General features: G+C 44.0%; 1 protein-coding gene across 1 annotated transcript in view; it reads right to left on the reverse strand.

The window, feature by feature from the left end:
* Window positions 1-20,674: 20,674 nt before the first annotated feature.
* The window catches only part of rtn4rl1b (reticulon 4 receptor-like 1b), a gene marked incomplete at both ends in the record, with an annotated part of 4,502 nt that continues 1,561 nt past the window's right edge, over window positions 20,675-23,615 (reverse strand). The window contains 2 exons of the mRNA XM_083636707.1: window positions 20,675-21,571; window positions 22,627-23,078. Coding sequence (XP_083492833.1) covers window positions 20,675-21,571; window positions 22,627-23,078 — 1,349 coding nt within the window. The remainder of the gene's footprint in view (window positions 21,572-22,626; window positions 23,079-23,615) is intronic.

Consider the following 23,615-nt stretch of genomic DNA (forward strand, 5'->3'; position numbering starts at 1 on the left):
GCTTGCTCCGCAAACGTTATTATAAGAGATGGGACGGAAGTCTGTTCTTTGCTATTAGATTAAAATGAAAAGAAAAAAAATACCATTATTCATTTTCCCTGTGCTCTTTATCTATCTTAAATCTTTCAATTTATCACATCTGTCACTCAGACCTGCCCTGGCCCTGGTTACACCTTTTCCTCCAAGCAAGTTAATACCGCCTGCCTTGCACACTATCTTCCATGCCAACTCACCTTTCTTTATTGCAGTTCATAGCTTAGAGACACAAGTCCTTCTCAGGGGCGTAGGCAGAAATTAAATTATGGGTGGGCCTGGATAAAATTGGGTGGGCCTGGATAAAATTGGTGGGGCAATTGTATGACGAAATTTTGCGCGTGAGGCGTGCAAAATTCCTAGATGTCATGAAGTCGTCATGAATTAGACTCTAGAGAGATGATGTGCCCTGCGTTTTTAAGCTACAAAACCATTAGCTAGCAAGGCAGCAGCAAGTTTGCCTCTAGAAAACAACAAATTACATTTTTTTTTTTTGGTGGGCCAGTGTAACGGCGTTGTGTAGGTGGAACTTGCAGCAACCCATGTTAAGGGCTTGTCCAGGGGTGGATTCGAACTGCCGACCCTCGGCTTGGGAGTCCAGCATGTTAACCGCAACACCAAGAGAGCTAGCTCCCTTGGCGGAGCTGATTAACATGCCTTTATACCTGGGGAGTGAGTTTAACCAAGCCACTCGCTACCACTCGGGAGTCATGAGGAATCCGTGCTGATTCAACTCGGTTACACCAGGGCAAGAAGTGGGTGGGCCTATCCAGGCCCACCCGTAGAAACGCCCCTGGTCCTTCTTAACAACTCTTCGTTTTGGGCCAAACCTGGGAAAAACATGATGGCTGTGAAATAAGCGAAGGAAAATGACAGCCACATTATCTGGAGTTCAGCAGAAAACATGGTGCATTCAGATGGGGCCTTGTAAAACAAGGTCCCACGACATGCGTCGTGTCCCACGACACGAGTCCCACGACATCAGGAATCCATCGCTCGCACTGACATCACTTACAGCATCAGATAATATGGACATTAGGGAGCTCACGGATCTCCCCCACATGCTGGGCCGCAGCTGTGCAGACCAGCTGTACTCTCCACAAGTCAAAGGAGACATGATGGGCAAGGTCAGCTGAGGTTTGATTGAACAAGGAGAGAGGGGACAATCCAAATAGAGACACACTTCATAGAGGAGACTTTGTTTGGATTACTTTAAAGGAATAGTTCCCCCAAAAGTGAAAAGTCAGTCATTATACTCACCCCCATGCCGATGGAAAGTCAGGTGACGTTTCTTAGTTAGTTTTTTTTTTTAAACAGTAATTGGAGCTTCACAGCAAAACAGTGTTTTTTCCCCCAATATTTTATTTTCAATTTTTATAGAACAAATAATAAACGAACAAAACAAAACTCAGAAATAGAAAAAAAAAGAAATACAAAACAAACAAACAAACAAAAATACATACATCATTGAAATTCAACATTACAACATGGTGCTACCAGCCGCATAAGGTGCTTGTGTTTGTAAAATATATTGTGGGATCCCACGCAAGGGGTCCATGAGAAACCAGATGGGCGAGCCATCCGTCACATCTAATCTCAGACACTTGTCATTCATAACCTCACCAAAGTAGGCCAAAAACGGGTCCCAGATAGTGGAGAAGCTTTTAAGCGAGTTGGCTCTCAGGGACCTGAGTCTCTCCATCTGTATAACAGAGATCATGTCCATTAGCCACACCTGAAAAGAAGGTGAAGAGGAGGACTTCCATTCCTTCAGAATGAGTTTTTTGGCAACAGTTCAACAACAGACCCAATTGTCAGAGATTGTGGCACAGCTGTAGGGAAGTTCAGAGAGGATGTAGGGAAGTACAGAGAGGACCACAGCAAAACAGTGTTGCAGCATTCTCCTAAACATCCTTGTTACAAACAGGTCTGAGACTAAATGTGATTATCCACTGGTAATTTATGATTAGGATTTATAAAGTTATACCTAAACACTAAACCTTAGTCAGCTAGCTTTCGTTAGCTTCGCCCCAATGTAACATTACATCCTGTCCCTGCGTGTGACGTGATAGTGAGACTTACGTGTGTGATCGTCGAAATCATTGTTGTAGCCTAACTAAGATATATATTACTGATAAAAATATATTTTCCATGGACAGATTAACTCCTATACATCTACTTCACTTATAAGCACCGTGCACAGAGCCGAGCGCCCGGCTTGCTGCTCGCTTAGTGAAAGGGGTATTTGCTGCAATCCAATGCAGTGCTGGACGGTGGTGCGGTACTTTGTCAAACTGTATTAATATTGCACGTGTGGCGTGACAAACTTCATCAAATTCCCAGCAACACACTTGCCAGCCAAGCGTGAAGTTGATCGGACAAACGGTTTTGGAGACATGCTGCAAACATACAGACAGAGATTCCCATGTGCATGTACATCCAGCAAAGTGGGATGAAAAGCTTACCTACAGATCAATGCTGTTGGCTCACTATCACCTGTTGCAGCCTCTCCATGATTCACTAACAAACAAGGTTGTTTTTCCTGACTTCACACATCAGGTATCGACCTAAACACTTCTCCCAAGACGATATTGACATCACAATGTTGTCACGCCAGAGTCAAACCACAAGGGAGAACCTCAGAAACCAGGACCTGCTCTATATGCCTCCGACCTGGAGCTGTTATTCAGTGTTAAGCTGTAGATGTTGGTGGATGTAAAAACCAAGGATAAATTGTAAGAGTATCATACAGTATATCTTGAGCTGCCATGGCCTTGTGCAATTAGCTTGGTGGACTGCATGCACATATCCAATTAGAGCAGAGTCTGATACACTTGTCACAAAATCAATGCAGATCTGGGCCCTAATGCGGGAACCAGTCATGCCTGAGATAGCGGGAGCGAACTGACGCCTTTTCTGGGTTTAGCATCGTTTTCCTTCCCTCTGCTCAATAAATGTAAAGCACCAGCCTTATGGTGCTCTGCGCAGATAAATTGTTATTGGAACTGCAGTGGATCACAGAGTCATATCTTTGGATATGCTTAAAAAAAACACCCTAGGAAATTCTGGTGTTCATGTAGCCTGTCATCTTACCTGCAGACATCTGGTGTATTTCAAGACTAGTGAAAGGAACTAAAAAGTATCTTTCACTTTGACACAGCATTGTGTTTTTACTGCATGCTTAGTCAACTTTTAATTGTCCCTGGGAAAGTGTTTTCATCTCCTCTTAAACAAAGTAATACAGTAATAACTAATAACATAAATAAAAAAGGATTCCTGCAGAACAATGAAATTGCTTCATTAGCAAGATAACAAAGAACAGAGAAAAAAAATTATTAATACTTTGGTCAACCTGCTTTAGATTGTGAATCACTCAGCATTTTATAACAGCAGATGCAAAACCTGAAGCCATCATCACATCAGTATGGGTAACCATGATACCCAATAGTAGTGGCCATCTGATGATGAACCCACACTGGGATATATACATCAAACACTTCTAAAGGTATTGCCAATGTAAAATATCAGTTTGAATGCATTTGATGCTCAGAACCTTCAGCTAAAAATCAATGATGCGTACCCCCTCCCCCCACCTCCCCCCCTTGTATCCATATGTGCACATCTATGTGACCAAATTGCTATAGGCTTTAAAAACACATTATGTTTGAGCTTGTCAGCTGCGTTTGTTTTCTATAAACAATGTATTTTGATTCTTGTGCGTGGGCGGGACAAACCTACTTGGATGCCGTACAGGCACAGTGTATACACCAGTGTGTGTGTGTGTGTGTGTGTGTGTGTGTGTGTGTGTGTGTGTGTGTGTGTGTGTGTGTGTGTGTGTGTGTGTGTGTGTGTGTGTGTGTGTGTGTGTGTGTGTGTGTGTGTGTGCGCGTGCGTGCGTGCATGCGTGCGTGCGTGCACGAGTGTTTGTGGGTGTGTGTGTCTCAGAGAGAAAGGGATGAGGAGCACCACATGTTAAGTAAGGCCTATGTGTATTTGTGTATTTAAAAGAGATTTCCCTGCATGTTTGTCAGTATATTATTGTATTGTGTTGCACCGTGTGTCAGTGTGGGTGTTTTGATGTGAGCGTGGAGCCTGCGCCGCAGGGCACAAACAGAGAGAGAGAGAGTCGAGTGAGAGAACTTAGAGAAGCTTGAACCCGACCTCAGAGGGCCAGCAGCTTCCCACTGAGTGGGCGAGCGTGGATGTGGGGGGGGGGACACAGTTCTCCTGTCTTCTGTGTTGGAGGAGCAAACCTTACGTGACACTGCAATCTAGCAGTGGCACAGCCTCTTCAGAAGGGGAGGTTCACGCTCTCTACACTTCCCATATTAATATGTGGAGGATGAAGCTTAGCATGCTGATACACAAGAGGTTTAATTTGTTTATCTATGTTGAATTTGTTAGTGTTGATGTCGTTTTGTTTGACATCTTCCCAACGGTGTATGAATAGCAATGTTGTTTTCACATTGTTTGTGAAGACAGAGATAAACAGCCCCGCCCCCCTTTCATTATTAAACACAGTGTTATTGTAGTTGATCATCAGCATACTGCTTCAAAGTATTGATTTTGGGAGTGTTGCCAACGTGCTATTGAAGTGCGTGGAGAGAGTATGACATGATAATTAGACACTGCTGGCCCAGTGATCAGGCCCATCGCCTGCAACTGACAACCCTCATTGCATTTCAAACACCGTGGTGCTAACCCACAGCGGAGCATCGTGACTGCTTGGTAGTAGAGTAGTCCATGTTATTCGTCTCCACTTAGAGAGACAGAGGTTTAAGTGGGGTTGCGGGGGGGCTCTTTCATGCTCTTTATACACAGTGGTAAGAAAGTCACAATAACAGTTTGTCAATCGATCTGAACAGAGTCACTCAAGTTGAAAAGGGAAACGAATATGTACAAGCACTATAAAAAATACACATAAGTTCATTTAATTCATTCAAAAGTAATTAATGACTGTAAAGCGTCCTTTTCCTATATTGCAATGCTCAAGCAGAGCGAATGTATGTTGTTGCCCTATTTGAGGCTTTATAGGGCGATAATCTGGAGCGCTTCATCAATTCCACACAAATGTAAACATTTGAATGCTTTTAACATGCTCCACTTTGCTGCAGGAACAATGTGGCTTTGCACAAATGAAAGAAGATGATGTTACTCTAATGTGTGCATCCCTATGTTTACTGCTGTGAAAATAGTCAAATGGAATCAAAATAAGGTTAGATTAACTGCATTTTGCCATTTGTAATTGGACAGTTTTGCTCCAAAATTAGATTTACTTTCACTTAAAAAATAATGACACCCATGTTGGCTGCTGCTGGCATGAAGCACAGGCAGAATCATTTATGATTTTGAAATATTGCCTGATTTCAGTTGGCAACATTTTTCACAAGATGCATATCTTTTTGGAACGAACCCTTCAATTTGTCCTTGACAGAGGGCATGGCCAATGCATATTGAGGCATTGTAATCTAATGATCTGAGGATATGCTCTGGCCATATCCTTCACAAAATGGGTCGTGGTGTTCGTTGGTTCTTATTTCAGCTGTCTTCAATGAATGACTGGTCCTAGTGTTTCTCCTCCAATGCTTTGCCACTAAAAAAGTGTTTAAATGATTTTACAAATAGTTACTTACCCACACTCTTCTTCTTGTACTTCCATTTTCTTACAGGCGAGCCAGTAGAGCTCAACAGTCACGTGGCTTTTCGTGACGTATCCTGCCCCAGAAGTAAGTTCCCCATTCATTTTCTCCATAGACATTTCGAAAAATCCTTATAACGAGTTTTAAGGCTGGAACAAAGCCGATCTACTGAATCGTGAGTGAGCATAAAACATTCAGTTTGAGAAAGAACAAAAAATATCGATCCCCCCCGTTTTCCCTGACAGATGTCATCAGTGATGCCACTCGATCAATTTGTCCCTTCATAAAGTCTTCTGAGATGCAGCGGTGACAGACCTGAAGGAATGAGTGCTCGAGCAGGGCATGGCAGTGTAGGCGATGCCGCCTACGCAGAAGACCTGGACAAACTGAGCACCCTGCTGCAGGAAGAGCACTTCAAAAGGCGGCTCAATGAGCGGTGTGGGTGGTGGAGATCTCTGGGGATTGCAGCCTGGCACGGTCACGATGCCTGTGTGACCTACCTGATCACCCAGGGAGCCCAGGTAGACCTAGTTGATGTGATAAAGTTCACGCCTCTCAACTGGGCCATGGGCCGTGGTCACCTGGACTAGCGATCCTCCTGGAAGCCAGGGCTGACCCCAACGGAAGCGTACCCAGCCCATACACCCCGGCCTACTATGCTGCTCTGGCAGGAAGGTTGGACATACTGCAGGAACTCACCAGGTTCCGTGCTGCTGTTTCTGTTGACATAGACAGCGATCACACCCTCAAGAGGTCTCCTCACTACATCAGCGTCCGTCACCGCCACCTGGACTGCTTCCGTCTGCTGCTCCAGGCCGCTACCGCTCTGAATCGTGACGTGGCTTCTCACCTGCTGCATGAGGTGCTGTGGCAGAGGTGTGACACAACCTTTGTCCAGCTGCTCCTGGACCATGGCAGCCAGGGTGACCACAGAGCAGGCACAGCTGGAGGAGATGGCGGATCCCGAGGCTCTCAGGGTCTTTCTGGAGGCCAAGAGATGTCCTCGGAGTCTGGCCAATGTGTGTCGGATCGGGATCTGCCAAGTCCACTCCCTACCTCTAACACAAGTGATGAAGGACTTTGTGCTCCACCAAAACTGACTTGAAGAACTGTCAGTTTATTTATTTTCATTTCCTAGATTTAGTTCTTCAGTGACTGTTTCAAACAAATCCAGGACCGGAGATTGAATACCATCAACATACGCCACCTGTAGACAATCCTATAATTGGAGAGCTGTGTGTCCATGTTTGCTCGGTTCATTGTCTCCAGAGTCCCCACCCTAGAATTGAACACGCAGAAATGATGTTTATCTTAATATGACGTGAGGTTCAGTTTGCACAGAAACAGCCGGTAGAAATACTTTTTACTTTTTACTTGATTACATTTCAGAGTCTGTATTTTTTAAGCGGTGAAACCACTTCTGTAAGTGACTTTGTGAGTAGTCAGTCACCTGAGAATTCACCTGGAAGGGGTTAGGGTTAGGGTTATAGGTTAGGGTTAGGGTTAGGGTTGTGATGTCACTCGAGCAATTGTCTTCTTCTTCTTCTTAGTTAAACTTGGTTAAGTGGTGTCTGTCTGTCTGTCTGTCTGTCTGTCTGTCTGTCTGTCTGTCTGTCTGTCTGTCTGTCTGTCTGTCTGTGGTGGGGGCGGTGTCCGTCACAATTTATGACAGAAATTATGTCACTCAACTGAAAATGATCTCATGCAATTGCTCGAGTGTGATGTCACTCAGGCAGTTGTGATGTCATCTGTGATCTTATCCTCCTTTATTATAATAAACATGAGCAAGTGGGCAATATGGGTCTGCTATCTGTCTGTTTCAATTTTTGTCTCACTGACATCTATGACATCATCAGTGATGTCATAACATGATTTTGGTCAATAATGATGTCACTGATGACATTATTGATTATGTTTAGCGTAAAAAACCATGCAAGATGCTGTCATGAAACTTTACAGGTGTGTAGTTGAGGTCGAGTTTGAAAATGGGTGTGAACCATTAAAGGGCACCTCTTGCATTAGCAGAGATTTGGTTTTCCCAGAGAGTCTCTTTTATCTCTACAAGATTTGAGGTCATTGGATCCATCTCCCTTTCTTTTCTGCCCTCTTGTGAGCTGTAGGATTATCATAGCCCTACAACATCTATGCACATCATTTAAGACAGGCTGATGCAAACCTTATGAAAGCCTATGACGTTAAGTAGGGTTTTCAGGCTTTTGAAGAAAATAAGTGTCTGTTGAGATTTAAGATAGAACTTGATAGTCTTTGCACACATGCTGTGAATTTTCTTGAAATATTTTACATTCGTCGCACTGACTTTCATGCTTTTCTCCTTTTCCAAATTTTCAGCTGGTGGCTCATGCAATCTTTCACCTCTCCACGCTGCAACACGGCTGTAATATTGACACTTGCACAAATCTATCTCTCTATCTCTCTATCTATCTATCTACAGTACCTATCTATATCTATCTATCTATCTATCTATCTATCTATCTATCTATCTATCTATCTATCTATCTATCTATCTACAGTATATATCTATTTATCTATCTATATCTATACAATTTAGTATGTGGGCTCTGTTTCAAGTTCTGTGTTCGGCCACAGCTATGCCGTTTTACGTGCAATCGGGCTGAAACCTTCAGGGTGTGTAAAGGGCACCCGTGCGGTGAGCGATATTTTTTTTCCCATGATGGCGAAGGCTAGGCGAAGGCATGACCCGCCCCTCTCTGCCTCTGATTGGCTGACTGTACTCGGCTGCTCCCACCTTCTTTCCAGGCGAGCCAGAAGTATCTCAAACGTGAGCAGCAGGTGCAAAACAATCATTAAATCAACAAGCATGAGATACTTCATTATGGAACGTTACAATTGCAAACCCTATATCTGAGTTATTTCGGCCTACTTAGCCTATTGCACAGACTTCTGTAAAGAAGTACAGTTATTTGTGTAAGAAAAAAGACTGGTAAAGCAGAAGTACTGATTCAACTTAATTACTCAAGTAAAAGGAAAAAAGTACAGGCTCTGAAATGTACTCAAGTATAAAAGTAAAAGGTTTTCTGTGCAAGGCGAATGGAAGCTCACGTCATATTAATATAATTCAAATACTATTCAACTTAAAAGTTCCCTTCAAAACATATTTTAAGATGCATAAAGATATACTTTAATCTTCTAGTTTTAATCACTGTGACCCACTAGCTCAGACTGTTGGATTGCTGTCTAGCAGTTTGGTGCTTGTGGGTTTCATCCTCAGTGACTTTTGAGGTTGTGGGTTCGATCCTCAGTCAGTTTTGAATGTCGACAGCCAGAGGAAAGAGTCATTTAAAACCCTGAGAAAACCTCATTCAGCCAGTCTGACTTGGTGGCACAGTGAGTTGGCTTGCTGCCCGGCAATATCGAGACCTCAGCCACTTTTGCGGTCGTGGGTTCGAGCCTCAGTCCGTTTTGAATGGTGACAGGCAGAGGGAAGAGACAAGAGCGCCCGGAGAAGAGCTGTGAGTGTGAAGGGCACCTGGTGGTGTGAAGGAATAATACACACAGAGACACTGGGGCCAGAGGGCTCGATTCCCGCTCCGCTGCCACTACCTGCAGCTAAGGCGGGGCCTGTTCTCCCCATGTCTGGATAAGTTGCAGTCTGTCAACAGTGTCCATTTCTGTGGATCTGTAGGAGGCGCTGTGTCGCTCTGTGTATCTGCCTGTAGGAGGCACTATGCTGGTGATGTTAAAGACAGGGCAGTGCTGTATGTCTCCTCCATTGGCAATCGAACCAACAGTCTACCTGTCAGACAGACACAGTCGCTCAGCCGACTGAGCTATGAGCTGTTGGGAGTTAGGCTTCTGATTTCTACACACTGTATTAACACTGACAATAACAGAGCATAAAGAGTGAGACATGTGAGATTTGTACCAGTGAGTTGAGCTAGAGTCAGGGACTGACTAGTCTCCTTCATCAGCTTATTTCTATCAGTGTTCAAACTACTGGTGATGATAAAGAAGGATCACTGCTGCAGCTTATAATGTGAGTACTTTTTAAGAAATTGCCTGAGGCTGGGATTGAACCATCAACCTTTACATATCACACAACATTCACATGTTTATCTGAGTGAGCTATAATCCACTTTCTCTTAAGCTCTTATCATAGTCAACCTCATCCTGACTTTATTTAGTCAAGTTTTCGTCGACTAAGTGTCTAAGTATTTTCATCTCATCTTAGTCAAAGAAAACTGTAACTATTCATTAGAATTTCCAAACTTATTGTAAAGATATATTAATCTGTTATTCTGGAATTGTTTTAAGGTTTGAATGTGCAATACAGACACAGATGTTTAACTTCTTCTTCTCTTCTGATTGGATGTCTTCCCAATTCGTCCCTCCCTAACATTTAGTCTAGTTTTCACCAGAGAAAATAGGTAGTCGACTAACATTTTTCCTCATAGTTTTCGTATACGAAATCAACACTGCTATGGATGCATGGTGCACTCCTCTTCCAAACTCACACACACTTTTCCACAACTACACCATGTATCTGAAACATTACTGTCAATCTCATCAAAGTTTCTGAAGACCATCTCCACGTGATCCCACTCCATAAAGCTGCATTTCCCAATGAAGGGCTGGGCAAACACCACATACTGATTCAAATACATGTCACTCTTGTGTTAGAATGAGTAAATGGGCATTGACACTGTTTTTATATAACCCTTGATCAATTCTCATTAATCTTTTATCTTTTCTTTTTTATTTGTCTGTAGGCTACATACGTGCACTGCCAAGAGTAGCTAGCGGCAGCATTATAAACCAGAGACCAGACTATATCAAAAACATAAACACACAGTGGCGTCTTTCATGCATGCTAGCAAGCAAAACTGCTGTCTGTCTGACCACAGACTGTACAAAGAGATGCAGGATAGCCAAGCGAATGTGATTGGATGAACGTTTGACGCTAGGCCAATCACAGGCAGAGAGGGTGCCTCCAGCCTTTGCCATGATCTGAAAAAAAATATTGCGTGCGGTGACCTGACTGAGCCGGATTTTTTAATTAGGCTAATTAGCTAATGGTGATGTCATCAGTGATGATGTCAAAAGTGATGTCATAAGGGCACGCTCGCGCGCACACACACACACACACACACACACACACACACACACACACACACACACACACACACACACACAAGGAGGCATTGTGACAAGACTGAGCAGTGATGTCACACACACACACACACAAGGAGGCATTGTGACAAGACTGACAGTGATGGCCTAGGGGGGCACACACACACGCATTGTGACATCACTGATGCAATAACATTTAGTGAGCAACATACACACGCGCTGGCATCATTAGGGCAGGCGAGGCCACGTAGAGGCGGGTGGAGCGCCGTCATGCGGGGAGGGGGCGCCGTCGGCTGATGGCTCGTGCACACCTACAATGGCAAAATCGCTTTTCCGATGTGTCGCAGCGTTTTGTGGGCGTGGAAACCAGCTTTCAGCTTGGAGCTGAAAGCTGGTTTTAAAGTAAAACCAGCTTTCAAAATGCTTCAATCAGGTGCACTTTGAGAGCAAAATGAAGAGGCTAGATCTATAAAGAACTACATACATTATGTTAGATTAATATCCTCTTTACTGTGCTGTTGCTTTAAAATGATACAAAAAATAAATGTCTCCCCATATGATATAATTTATATTCTGCATACAGGTCACATGGCAGAATACTGCTCAATTAAATACAATGGCCCATCTAGACAAACATCACTTACAGGGGAGTTACTTACCCATTCACTTCAATAGAACTGTCCCCAAAGTCTAGCCCCAATCTAGCCTCAATGCAAAATCTGAATGTTGTGAGTTATCTCTCTTCCTTCTATAGCACACAGAGAGGAAGCAAATTGTTTCATTTCCGATCAACTGTCGCATTAAAACATCAATGACAGATTAATAGATCTGGGGACCGGGGCTATTTTTCCAAAAAAAAAAAAAAAAAAAAAAAAAAAATTGGTGTGGAAAATACCAAGGTCATGACCTCGGTGTTCTCAATGGTAGCTACGGGCCTGGGCGCGAGGTTGAAATGGACCAATCAGACGCGGAAATAGAGCAAGACAGCCTATCAATTAAGATGCAGCGTCAAAGAGGCTTTCACAGGAGGCATGCCGCCGAGCGTTATGGTGTGCACGAGCCGTGACGGGGGCTGCTCGAAAATGTAAAGGCCTAAACATGGTCGTCTGTCAGAGCCTCGCCCCGCCCTCCCCGTAGGACGGCGGGTGGAGCGCCGTCCTACGGGGAGGGGGCGCCGTCGGCTGACGGGGGCTGCTCGAAAATGTGACTTCACGGCGACGATACGTGCGTGACGTCAGCTGCAGGAGAGTTGTGACTGGCCGTTGCCTTGGCTCATCGTCGTAAAGTCGCCTTTCAAAGCATGACGTTAGATTATAACAAACTAGTTGTGTGGCTTAGCCTTCCCAAATGTTGAGGGTTGTTTTTTAGAATTTAATACATAGAATTGGGAACGTTACATTCAATTTCATTCAGACTGCCTGGCACACAATCTCCGCCATTTTCACACGGAGCTTCCACAGGAAGAGGGAGGGTGGGAGGAGGGAGGGCGTAGTGGCGTCCGAGCATGTAGGGCTCGCTGGCGCCGCCAGACGGCGAGACGGCTCCAATTCGAGGCGGACGGACGACCATGTTTAGGCCTTAACTCAGCGGCGACGATACGTGCGTGACATCAGCTGCACGAGAGTTGTGATTGGCCGTTGCCTTGGCTCATCGTGGTAAAGTCGCCTTCAAAGCATGACATTAGATTATAACGAACTAGTCGTGTGGCTTAGCCTTCCCAAATGTTGAGGGTCGTTTTTTAGAATTTAATACATAGAATTGGGAGCGTTACATTCAATTTCATTCAGACTGCCTTGCACTCAATCGCCGCCATTTTCCCACGGAGCTTCCACAGGAGGTGGGAGGGTGTAGTGACGTCCTAGACCTAGCGTGTAGGGCTCGCTGGCGCCGGCAGACGGCGAGACGGCTCCAATTCGAGGCGGACGGACGAGTCTGTTTAGGCAGTGAGTAGAAGAAGACGGCGCTGTGGAGTGGAGTTTGCCGTCTGTCAGATCCTCCAAAGGAGTGATTAATCGGGAGGGGAGAAAGTGCTGTGTGTGTCATTAGCCTCTTGTCTGGAGCATGGACCCCTGCAGGAGTGATGAGCGCCTCCGCGGCTTCCCCCCTCAAAGAACCACTTCTAGTTTTCAGGCCTTTCCAGTTGATTGCGTGTGTTAATTGTAGGCATTGATCAGAACAAAAGCAGACAAGAGACTGCTTCAATGGCAGTGTGTGCTCAAAGTGAGTGAAGGAGAACTAGTGTTGTCTTGAAAAAGCTATAATAAAGTTTCCCGGCCGCCCCCGGGGGCAGCAAGGTGCACGTAAGCAATTGCCGCTTTAAACACATCAAGGGGGAATTTGATTCATGAAAAGTAACGAGGTTCACTGCGCTATAAGTCGGCCCTCCCTCTCCCGCTCCGCCGAAAACAGAATCGTTTAACCCAGATGCATTGTTACAGAAAAACATGCCGCGCCGATTTAATAATTTCCCCGCGTATTCCGTCTGACTTGAGGTCAAACAGCAGAGGATTAGTGAGCGGTAATCCATGCAGGTGGCGCATGGTGGTGTGGCCTTGGGCTGCTCAAGTCCTCTCGGTTTAGTATGCAGTGTGCCTGGTGTGGAGAATCGCAGTACGCCGCTGCTCTTAGGGGATTTAAAGCTAAATAAATAGACAAAATATAAGAGCTGAAATAAGAAAGGGGTTTATGGAGAAAGAGGCGATATTAGCTTTGTGATTGAGTGGGGAGAGTGGGACTTTGAGGAGGAGAGGGAAGGAGAAGTCATGCTTAGGTGTAAAAGCTGTGGCATTTTGGATTTCTTTCTCTTAATTATCATGTCCCCCCCCCCCACCCCCCCAGTGTGCCCCCCCCCCACCCCACGACCAGCTCCCCCACTTTCTTCATCTCTATTTCAATTTTCTAATTGCTTGGTTTTTAATTAAACCCATGCAGCAGTGACAGCGAGTCAATTAAAAGCTAGGAAACGGGGGCACAGATAGTCATATAGGCAATAGGGTATATTTTGGGGTGTTTCTGGCAGATAAGTAACATTGCAACCTGCCCACAGCTCTCTCTTATGCTGAGGATGAATCAAGCAAGCGCCTCTCTGGCTCTCTCCCACATGAATAAGAGATGTGAGATCTCACATGTTTGATGCTATATTGGGAGGCCCTTAGTGTGTTGTGGGGTGATGTGCGCCATGTATCTGCAATATGTTTGTTTCTACAGCGTGTATTTATAGGGATGAGTGTGTGAACTGGCACACCTCTTACTTAACAAGTTGATTTTACTTAACAAGTTGATTTGTTTCTGTCTATTTCTTACAAATAGGTGAAGATTCAAGATTGAATGTGTTGTTATTATTTCCTTGCTTTTATCACTCATCCCTTCTGATTGTCTCCTTTGCCCATCGCCTTGTTGTGTTATTGTGACATCTTGAATATCTATAATTGTGTTCTCTTTCTAAATGATGCGATTCCCTCCCCCACGAATCAAAGCCAGTTCGCCTCCCTTTAACTATACTCAGTGTAGCCGCTTGCTCCCTCTCCCTTTGGGTCTCTCATTTGCTTAATGATACAACATCCCACATTTTAGAACTTTGGAACTTTTGCCCCCATCCTATCGTTTATTATACAACAGGTAGTTCCGGCCGAGCAATTTGATTGGACAAGAGGGATCCTACGAGTGCCTATATTTCATGATAATGCACTGGCGCTTCACTGTGTGTAGATCACTCCGCTTCACAGCTGCCCTAATCAACAAAATGCTTCACAGCTGTAGAGTAGACAGTAGTAGAGTAGACAGCCTGCAGTTAATTAGGCTGATTAGGCTACATTCTCTGCAAAGGGAAAGCTGGGGGGACTATTTTTGTTGGCGGAGGAATAAATACAGAAATCATCTATTTTCTCAGCTTTTTGTCATTTTTTTAATCAGCTTTGTTTAATAGAACTGTTGTATAAAAGCAATATCACACTCGAGGTCGTGCATTGTTGTCTAATATTGGCACTGCTGTGATTATCTACGGCACTCGGCCTGCGGCCTCGTGCCTGCGACCGAATCACAGCAGTGCCAATATTAGCCAACAATGCACTCCCTCTCGTGTGATATTGCTTAAATAATGCAGTAGTATTTTGGCTTAGGCTTCTAACGATGCGTTCGGTGCCCTACCTGGCTGTTTTACACAGAGGAGTCTTCAGACTAGCAGAACTAGGTTCGGAATGTATCTTCACTCCTGGATTCCACTGCAATGAGGCAATTACAATTAGGTTCTTGCCTTTGAAGTGCTTCCCAAATAAGTGGGTCAAGTCAGATGAGAGGATCTGTGAGTGAGATATGAATTTATTTACCTCATAGTTGGGGGGGGGGAATCAAACAATTCCTTGGAAAACTCTCCAGCAACAAGACAAAACTACCTGGTTCCCACAAGTTCTGAGCGTCATTTATTTTCATTTTATTGCCTGTGTTTGGTCCAGCTTCATTAGGCCAACAATATTGTCATGACCTTGTTTAGTTAATCTGTGTTATGTCTTTGGCAGTGGAATAGCTTGTTGAGCTTGACACTTTGTTAACAATGATTACCTTTCTGATGTTTTAGTGATATCGCCGTAAACTGTTTAATTGCCTGTTTCATTCCTAATGAGTCTGTAAACTGTGCAATGCAGCTGCTCCTTTAGATAAATAATGGCAGCCCATCAGACATCAAAGGGAGATCCTTTGATCTGTTTGAAGTAAAGGGCGACAGGATCACATCTGGATCAGTGTGACAGATGAAATCGACACATTAATTTGACCCTAAAGTCTACTGTTTATTTCAAAGGGGCGCTAGGAGAGCGCAGACTTGCGCCAAGGTTTGTGCTACAGTATTATTGCTTGTTTGTGAGTTGGATCCAGATCCGCTCTAAAATTGAATGGGTTCATCCTTGGCCCGTGTTCCAAAATGTAATGGGTTCTCCTTGGCCCGTGCTACTTTCTTCCACCAAGTTTAATGAAAATCGTTTTTCCGTAATCCTGCTAACAGACGAACAAAAAGACCAACAAAATAAACGGTACCGAAAACATAAACTCCACATTCACATTTCCAAAGGGTGGCCTTGGGGGACAAAAAGAGTCCAGGTCAGTCACTTTTTGCACTGTGTAAACAGGTTTATATGAGGATGGCTGCTGGAGAGTGCATTTCATATTGGAAGTTATGCCCTTATAGAATAAGAGACCGAATAATATTGGGTCTAGCCGCTCACTGGGCTCATTTCACCATTTGCTCAAAACAAGTCCACAGGGCCGTGATGCGGGTGTCGCCAGACCTTCCAGGTCAAACTATGACATTTAAAGGGCCAATCTGCTGTTTTCTCAGCATGAGGGAGTCAGTTTTCGGCACATAAACAGATTCTCAGAGGGTATAGGCTAATGTTTGCAGATGGAAAAACAAACCCTTTGTACCATTGTTATTCCAGTGTTTCTCAACTGCATCTACAGTACCTTATTCAAACACAGTCAATAGAACTTGTCATGAACAGAATGTAAACAGTCACTGTAAAATTTATTCAGAATGGAAAAATCCAACCTTAAAATCTAAAGAAAAAGAATAAAGATTAGCATGTGCCACAGGCTTCCTCCATTCCATGTGCAGTTGCCACCAACAGGACGTAGCGCATGGGAGGATCACGCCATTCCCCCCAGTTCCCCTCCCACCCGCAGACACGGCCAATTGTGCCTGTATACGGACACCCGACCAAGCCGGAGGTAACACGAGGGCTCAAACCTGTTACCCCTCGTGTTGGGAGGCAGGGAATCTACTGTACCGCACTACCCGGATGCCCAAAAACAACAACAATAATTCATGATTATCTTTCATATGGCCTGGCCTGACCTATTATCAGTAGGCTATAAAGTATAAAGTTCAGTATAAAGATATAAAAGTATGAAACCTCATAGATTTACCCACATTAAATCTCCAAAAAGATAGAAAGATTCATGGGCACATTTACTCTCAGATTTATGAAGTAGGGCGTACATCACCAGTAAGTGCATGTTTCCTTTTTCTAAATTACAGTGATGGATGTGTCTGCATGTGAGCGAGCTTAATACAGTAATACAGTATCCACGCCCCATCAGCTCCTGCAATTAGCTACAAATGGATGCTGGAATGCCCCATATTTTCTCTGTTTACTATTTAACATCTCATTCAACTCATCCAGACATGGAAATAGAGAATAGTAAATCACCCTGAGCTCTGTCGCCTTTGAAGTTGATCATTATGGATGAGATAGACTTTGAATCCATGTGTGTGTGTGTGTATTATATCTATATATATATATATACTGTATATAGACTTTGTGCACAAATTTGTTGAAATCCGTGTTAGTGAGCACTTCTCCTTTGCCGAGATAATCCATCCACCTGACAGGTGTGGCGTATCAAAATGCATCTGTGGGATCTGGTTGTGTGATAAAACACATTTTAGAGTGGCCTTTTATCGTGACCACTCCAACACACCTGTGCAATAATCATGCTGTTTAATCAGCATCTTGATAAGCCACACCTGTCAGGTGGATGGATTATTTCGGTGAAGGTGAAGTGCTCACGAACACAGATTTCAATACATTTGTAAGCAAAATGTGAGAGGAGTAAGCCCCTTGTGTGCATAGAAGTAGTCTGCATTATTATTACGCTTGCATTATTATGCATTATGTGCTGTCTTTATAGTGGCATTGTGCTCTTTATTTCCAAGTTCACGGTTTGTTAATGGGGCACAAGAGATGAAAGTTTTTCAAATGAAATACACCTATGAGGATAGTACTACAGGGTTCAAGTGTTTACCAAAACACACTTGCTGTTAGTATGTCTGACAAATATCCTCCATTCCGCATTGTAAGAACAATGGATTTTAGGTGGAGTGGCTGTTTATCTTGTGCACTTGCAGTGCTGGAACCTGAGAGAGGGGTTTGGGTGAGTTATGTGGGGAGAGGCAGAGAAGTAAGTGCAGGGAAAGAGGAGGTGGTGGTGAGGTGATGGTTAAAGCGAGGCATGGAGGGTGGGGGTGTCAAATATCACATGCCACAGCTCCTCCTCATCAATTCAAATATAATTACAGAGCATCCTCATCCATGCATATAACCACCTCTTCTCTGTTCATTTTTCATTTAGGACATTGTGAAATAAAATAAATAAATAAATGGCACACTTACTTTTGGATCAATTTCCATCATGCTGAGGGGAATATAGAGAAGAGGAAATAGAATTTATATTCAAAAGGTCCATTAATAATAATAATAGCCTGGAATATCTACAGATTATGGCTGACACTTTCATTAATACCCTCAGTGCTTTTAGTATAAATGATTTATTGAACTGCAGTGTATCGTGCGGCGTGCCACAGTCTGCATGTAGTCTTTGAATTGTATTCCCCCCCCGCATTTTTATTGGTCAGTAACTCACTCATGTTTATCTCCCATAGGGTTTGTCAATAAAATGTGCTTGTTGTATTCCACTCTGTAACCAAAATTTCAGTGATATTTACATCGCATACATATACATTCTAGTCATGGTAGAGAAGAGTACCTCTGTTTGGAGAAAGCTGCTAGTTTATCAAACTGATCAGGGAAGACAGATTACAAAGTAGAGCAAAGATGGAGGGGAAAACGGGATGGAAAAAGATATTTGCTGACAGAATCTATTTCTGCTTTAAATGAATTATAAAGCGAGAGACAAGAGAGAGGGGCATGCCTTCTACTTTAGACCGACTGAGCACCAAACTCCTCCTGCATGCAAAACCCTGAACACAAGAATAAACAGACTCAAACTGCAATGGTCGACATAAGAAGATATAGATTTTAATATCTTTATAAACATTTTTGTACTTGTTCTTTGATGATAACTTATTGAACAATTGAATTACCGGTATGGCAAAGAAAGGAGATGAAGAGGCATACAGTAGAACAAGAAATAGGGGGTGGGCGGGGGGTGGCGAGGAATTGTGCATTGTTTAGCAAATAAAGGTTCTGATCGTATTTCATGAAAAAATATGTAAACAAACAAATCAATCAGAAAAATCAAAAACTGAGACTCCTCCCGGTAGGAGGAGCAGAAAACCCTGTTATCATCATTGATGTCACTGATACAGTTGTTTCTCATAGTAATACAGTAAATGATTAATATCAGCACTGCAGCAAGTCCTCTTATTTCCGTTGGTAATGGTACAGTTCACACCATTGAGACAAACACCATCTTATCGTTAGATTTAAGATTCAAGAGCTCCAAAGTACAGCGAGATGTCCAGTAACAGTCCGCCTGTCTATCTGTGTTGTACTGCATCCCATTGTTACAGTACTTCAGAAGCGATTGTCTTGCTCTTGGATCCTCACATCCTTTGACAGCAACATCAGTTAATAAAGAGGCGTAATCGTAATTCTTTCTGCATGTCCCCTGGTTTGCCATGCTCAGTTCAAAAATGTTTGTTGTTGTGGTTGTTGTTGTTGTTTATTTATTTTTGTATTGTTTTTCTTTTGATCTTTTATTAATCACATAAGTCATTTAAGGTACACAGATTTTTTTTCTTCAGTCCTGTTCGTCTGCTGTATTCCTTTTTAAGAAAAAAAATATGTTCCTCACATTCTCAACAAGGAAGGAGGGACGCCCACACTGAGGAGGGATCAGTTCAGCATAGCACAACCTCACTGGGAAACTGAGAAAGGCCCCTTCGACCCCCAGCTTCTAAGGCTCCGGCCCCTGTTTGCACTGCAGCAGGGATCCTTCTCTAGGTCCTTTTTGTGTCTTAGTAAAAATCAAATGAACAACATTTGACACAAGATACACACAGACTCGTCAATATTCACAGCTTGTTCTCGCGGAGACACACATTGTTTTCCAAGCAAATTAAAATAGCGCATCATGGCAGTCCTTGTCACTTCCAAACAGACAATTAGCAGCTTCATATTCAGTTGCACAGGGGGGAGACGATGAAGATGCAAGCGGGGTTACGTAGAAATGCTATTTCAGTGAGAAAATACCAAGTGGGCAGAAATGTTGGTACCTGGGAAAGAAGCCAGCATAAAAATAAAAGAATAGGTGTCATTGTTAGGGCATCATACAGGATGTGAACTAACTGGTCGCTCTGTTTACGCCCGTACAAGAGCTGTGGCTATAGATTTCCATTCTGCTAAGTAGTGAGCATAGAGTAGCTCATTCCTAGCTCTGATATTGGATGATGATTTATTGCCCTGCTTACAGTTTATCTCCCTGTTTATGAGAAACATTTCCACCCAATTGTTTGGCCCTGTTGTTGGCAAAGAAGACAATAGAAAAATACATTTGGCAAAGTAACAAGAGAGTAAGATACTGTCGGGCAGATATTGGGGGCTTGACAGGTCATCTTTTTCCATCTCCACCCGCTTGACCAGAATTTACAAACTGTGAACGGCAAATTAAAGCTGAATGGAACACTTACAGTTGGGGCTTATCCGTCTCGTAGCTAACTAGATTACTTGCTTTTTCTCTCGGTCTCTCTGCCTCTCTCTCTCTCTCTCTCTCTCTTTCGCTCTCTCTTCCCAAAGTTTGGTTATCCGAGCTGAGACAGATAAACAGAACTAAAAAGGGAACAAAAGAAGAAGATACATCAAGACAACTGAAGGTGAAATCATACTGGCATTAGTGGCAGTGCAAGCTTGGTCTGCATTCCCCCTTTAGTCTTTCCGTGACTCGGTCCCTCCTACAGTACTGTGAGTCTTTCTGCTCGAGATGTTATGATGATCGGATGCCTATTTCAGAGTCTAAACAGTAAAGCTCCCTACACAACATGTTACACACATAATCACACTCACACACGCACGTAAAAGACACACAGGCCTTGTAGTGCAGGAGCAAGAGAGGGTCTGAGGGCTGCTTTTTCCTTGATTAGCATTTGTGTATCCCTCTGCAGGTCAACGGAGAATGTAGTCCATGTTTATTGTTACCAAGGCCGCCAAGAGGGCACAGGGATATAGTAAGGACTGGGGTAGGGTTGCCCTATTGTTGGCTTGCTGCACCCCACTAGGGGGGCGAACAGTGGTCCGGGGAGTGCACTTGTGCTTCCTCCGTGTGATGGTGCCATCTGGGGATGTGTGGTCATATTTGCCCCCATCTGTGAAATCCGGGGAGGAATCCTCCTTGTCTGCCATGACCTCCTTTGAGTGAACCTCGTTGTCCACCTTTCCCTTGCTGGCCCGAGTACGAGGCTTGGTGCAGTTCCGAGAGCGGCCGGGCCTCGAGGGGTCCACTATACGTGTCTGACCCCCAGACCCCACCACCACGCTTCCATTTAGAGATGGGTTCACCGTGCCAGATAAGTTGTTGGTCTTACTCTGGGCTCTGGACTCGGAATTAGGTACTGTCGGCGAACAGTTGGGAAAGTCTTCCTTGAGAAGCTGCTTGAGGTCCTTCCCAACCAAATCAGCCGGTGCCTGGCAACCCACCGAAGACGTGGAACCTCGGAAGCGTTTCAACCATTCCCATAGCGACAGGGCCTTGCAGTCACAGGACCAGGGGTTGTCGTTGAGGCGTAGGTACTCCAGAGCAGGCAGCGTGTCCAGGCACTGTCCGGACAGCTCTATCAGGGAGTTGTTGAACAGGTAGAGGGTGGTGAGGCGTCTCAGGTCATGGAAGGCCAGACGGTCAACCCACTGGACCTGGTTTTGATGCAGAAGCAGACGGTCCAAAGCCCTCAGGCCTCTGAAGGTGTTCTGGTGAAGGCTCCACAGACGGTTTCCATGCAGGAACAGGTGGCTCAGGTTGTGGAGGTCCGCAAAGGTGTCATCCTGCAGGAACTTCAGATGATTATCCTGAGGAGATAGAGAGAATAATTAAAGACAGGATTACATCTTATGACATTTTCTGACACAGCATTCTATGAGCAGCCTATTTGTGGTATAATTAACCAAAGGCAAATACAATCCAAATTCAAAGGAGAAGTCTTGGTGCATAGCATATTATACTATAGGTCAAGAGGTGCTGGATACCACAAGGAGGTCATCAAAGCTAAAGCGAAGAACACTATCTATACTATAGATAGAAAGACTAAGAAAGACTAAGAAAGCTGTTCATATCACTCCAGTTCTTAAGTCCTTACACTGGTTGCCAGTGTGTCATAGAATAGATTTTAAAATACTGTTATTAGTCTATAAATCACTTAATGGCCTAGGCCCAAAATACATAGCTGAATTGCTCCCACGCTATGAACCGTCTAGAACTCTTAGGTCAACAGGTTCCAGCTTATTAACTGTCCCTAGGATCAAATCAAATCATGGGAAGGCTGCATTTACCCACTATGCTTCTGCTAGCTGGAACAAATTGCCTGAAGACCTCAGATCTGCCCCAACCTTACTTACTTTTAAAAAATAGACTAAAGACTTTTATGTTTACCGTCGCTTTTAACTGCTGACAGCTACTATGCAAACCCAATAAGTCCTCTATAAGTTTTTAGCTCTTTTTGCAACTGCTGCGCCTGTTGCTTAATGCACCTTTTATACTCTTTTTTAAAGTTTTGTTGTGATGCTTTTAAATGTCCATTTTATTCTCTTCTTTTCTTTTCTTTTCCTGTCAACCATTTTATGTGAAGCACTTTGAATTGCCTCTGTGTATGAAATGTGCTATACAAATAAACTTGACTTGACTTGACTTGACTATATATGGTTTTAACCACACAAGATCCAGGACTATGGATTCAATACACAAATGGATCTTTATTGAAGGTGGTTTCCATGAAGAAAAGCATCTTCAATAAAGATACTTTTTTGCATTGAATCCATATTCCTGGTCATTGAGAGTGTGGTTACAATCTTATGTGGTGTTTTTCGCTTGAGCAAATAATCAGTCAGGGAATCCCCTTGTACAGTACCTGCAGGTAGAGATACTGTAAGTTTCGGAGGCCTTGGAAGATATTATTAGGCAGTGCGCTGAGTCCACAGCGGTACAGGTGCAGTGCATGGAGCCGCCCCAGACCGTGGAAGGTGTCTGCAGCCAAGGAGCGCAGGTGGCGGTTGTCTCCCAAATCCAGCTCCTCCAGCAGGGTGAAGCCGTGGAAGGTGGAGGGCTCGATGTATGTGATGTTGTTGGAGTAGATCCAGAGAGTGACCGTGGTGGAGCTGAAGTGGCCCCGAAGCAGGCGGTGGATCTTGTTGTTCTGCAGGAAGATGCGCTCGCTGTTAGGGGGGATGCCTTCGGGGACGGACAGGAAGTTGTGGGCTTGGCAGGAGACGGTGCTGGGCGCAGTGTAGCAGATACAGTGACGAGGGCAGGACCAGGAGAGCTCCAGGCCACAGAGAACCAGCAGGAACTCCAGCCCACAGCCTGCAGGCACACACATACACACACAGAGAGAGAGAGAGAGAGAGAGAGAGAGAGAGAGAGAGACAGAGAGAATGCACACAAAGACATCACACAGACACACAAAGAGAAAAAAGAAAGGAAAATGAATTGGATGTACATTTGCATTGTGGATTTGATTTTGAATTGAAATGTTTAGCCTTAAAACCTTGATGTGCAATTCAGAATTTGAAAAGGAGGAAGATGTATGAAAGTTGAGAATAATGTTTTGAGTGAGTCCAGAAAAATTGGTTGGTTGGATACTGTATTGAGACAGTAGACCTACAAGGCTAAAAAGTGAGAGCTACAATACAAGGGATTAAAGACAGATTGACCATTCATTTCACACAAAGCACTTCTGCTCTGATAAATGACTTGTGCCAAACGGGGCCACCTGTTGCTGTTGGGTACAGATCTTTATTCTATTTTATTTTATTGAAATAAAAGTGACATTTGATGTCGCTCTGAGGGACTCGACTCCTGCTACGCTGTGGCACAAATATGGATATTGCTTTACTCCTC

This window comes from Poromitra crassiceps, assembly GCF_964638095.1.
Source record: "Poromitra crassiceps genome assembly, chromosome: 5".
NCBI lineage: Eukaryota > Metazoa > Chordata > Actinopteri > Beryciformes > Melamphaidae > Poromitra > Poromitra crassiceps.